This window comes from Myotis davidii, unplaced genomic scaffold (assembly GCF_000327345.1).
Source record: "Myotis davidii unplaced genomic scaffold, ASM32734v1 scaffold299, whole genome shotgun sequence".
NCBI classification, from domain to species: domain Eukaryota; kingdom Metazoa; phylum Chordata; class Mammalia; order Chiroptera; family Vespertilionidae; genus Myotis; species Myotis davidii.
Genome location: NW_006293088.1, coordinates 9,503,330 through 9,504,804, shown reverse-complemented (window position 1 = coordinate 9,504,804; position 1,475 = coordinate 9,503,330). Strand labels below are relative to the sequence as shown.

The 1,475-nt window shown below is 64.7% G+C and overlaps 1 protein-coding gene across 1 annotated transcript in view; it reads right to left on the bottom strand.

Moving 5' to 3' along the window:
- The window catches only part of CHD5 (chromodomain helicase DNA binding protein 5), a gene marked incomplete at its 5' end in the record, with an annotated part of 98,893 nt that overhangs the window by 61,747 nt on the left and 35,671 nt on the right, over nt 1-1,475 (bottom strand). Inside the window, 3 exon segments of the mRNA XM_015565951.1 lie at nt 207-418; nt 554-760; nt 1,120-1,166. Of these exon segments, the coding sequence (XP_015421437.1) occupies nt 207-418; nt 554-760; nt 1,120-1,166 (466 nt within the window).

Below are 1,475 nucleotides of genomic sequence, written 5' to 3'. Positions count from 1 at the left end.
CCCACAAGGACGTGATTCCTCAGGTGCAGCGCCCTCTTCTGGAGACCCCGGGGCACAGGGGCCTGGGGACCAGGCCAGCAGCAGGAGCCCGCTGGGTGCTCCTTCCGGGTCACGTTGCCCCTTTGTATGTCTGACTTGGGAACTGTTCTCCCACCGCTTTTTGTGCCCACCTCCGCGAGGCTCGGCCGCACCCCGCCCGCACGCACCTGTGGTTCAGGATGCGGTGGATCATCATCCACTCGGGCTTGATGCCGTAGCGGTAGAAGCGCTCCTCCATCTTGGCGTGGAGCGGGTCCTTGCTCTTCCTCTTCTCGCTCTTGCCGTCCTCGTCGCCAGAGCCGTAGTCGAAGGGCGGGGGCTCGTCCATGTCGTTCTTTCTTTGGTAGTTGCGGTACATCACCGTGTGGTACAGCTCCAGCTGCTCCCCGAGGGGCAGAGGTTACCAGGGAGATGGGCTGTGGGCCCCTTGTCCCCTGACCCAGCGCCCCAGCCCTCAGCCTCGCCCGCCCCAGCACAGGAAACTGAGCCTTCCCCACCTGCCCAGGTGGCTCACCTGCAGCTCCTTCACCCAGGAGCAGTGCCAGTAGGAGAGCCCGGCCCACTTGACAAAGAACTCCCTCTCCGGGAGGCCCTCCAGAGGCTTGGGTGGGGGGACGCTGGGCTCCATGTCGGGCCCTGACAGCCCCCCCATGAAGGGGGTGGGGGGCTCCGTCCACCTCCAGTGTAGGATCCGCTGAACTTTGCCCTTCAGTGGCGGACACTGTGGAGAGAGGAAGGTCGCCCAGGTCAGGGCTTAGCTGCAGGGCCCCGCCCAGAGGCTCCTGTGACAGCAGGGAGATGCACTGTTCCCCGAGTCAGGAAGTACCCCCGTGACCCCACAGCACAGACCTGTCCTCAGGGGCCCACGTGTGCTGTGCACAGACGGGCCATGTGGGTCTGCATGCATCCCACACACAGACAAACAGGAGCCAAGGTGCACCCGGGAGGGCTGGCCACAGCACCGCACAGGACCCAGGGTTGGCCCGGGGGACAGCTCAGGACAGGGGGGCATTTGGTGACTGGGGGGCACCGGTGGGGAGTGTCCGCAGAAGCTGAGGTGCCAGCCCAGGGGCTTCCTACCCTATCACACCCCCAGCTCTGGGACAGGAGCCAGGCCCCAGGTGGGTCTGAGTGGACAGTTCGGTGGCCGTGTGGCCTTAGGCAGTCACATCACCTCCCTGAGCCCCGTTTGCTCATCTAAAAATGGGGATCAGCCCAGCTGGCATGGCTCACTGGTTGAAACAAAAGGCCCCGCACTGGGAAACGCCATGAGCCTTAAAGGGATGCCCACTGCGTTGGCTGTGGTGGGAGGCTGGGGTTATCGCCACCACCTGTCTCTTTTCATAACGGCTGCTTGCAGGCTCCAGTGAGAAAACTGCCGCTGAGTCTGAAGGGCATTGAGCCGCAGACCGGCTCTGGGCGGGGCGGGGGGCGGG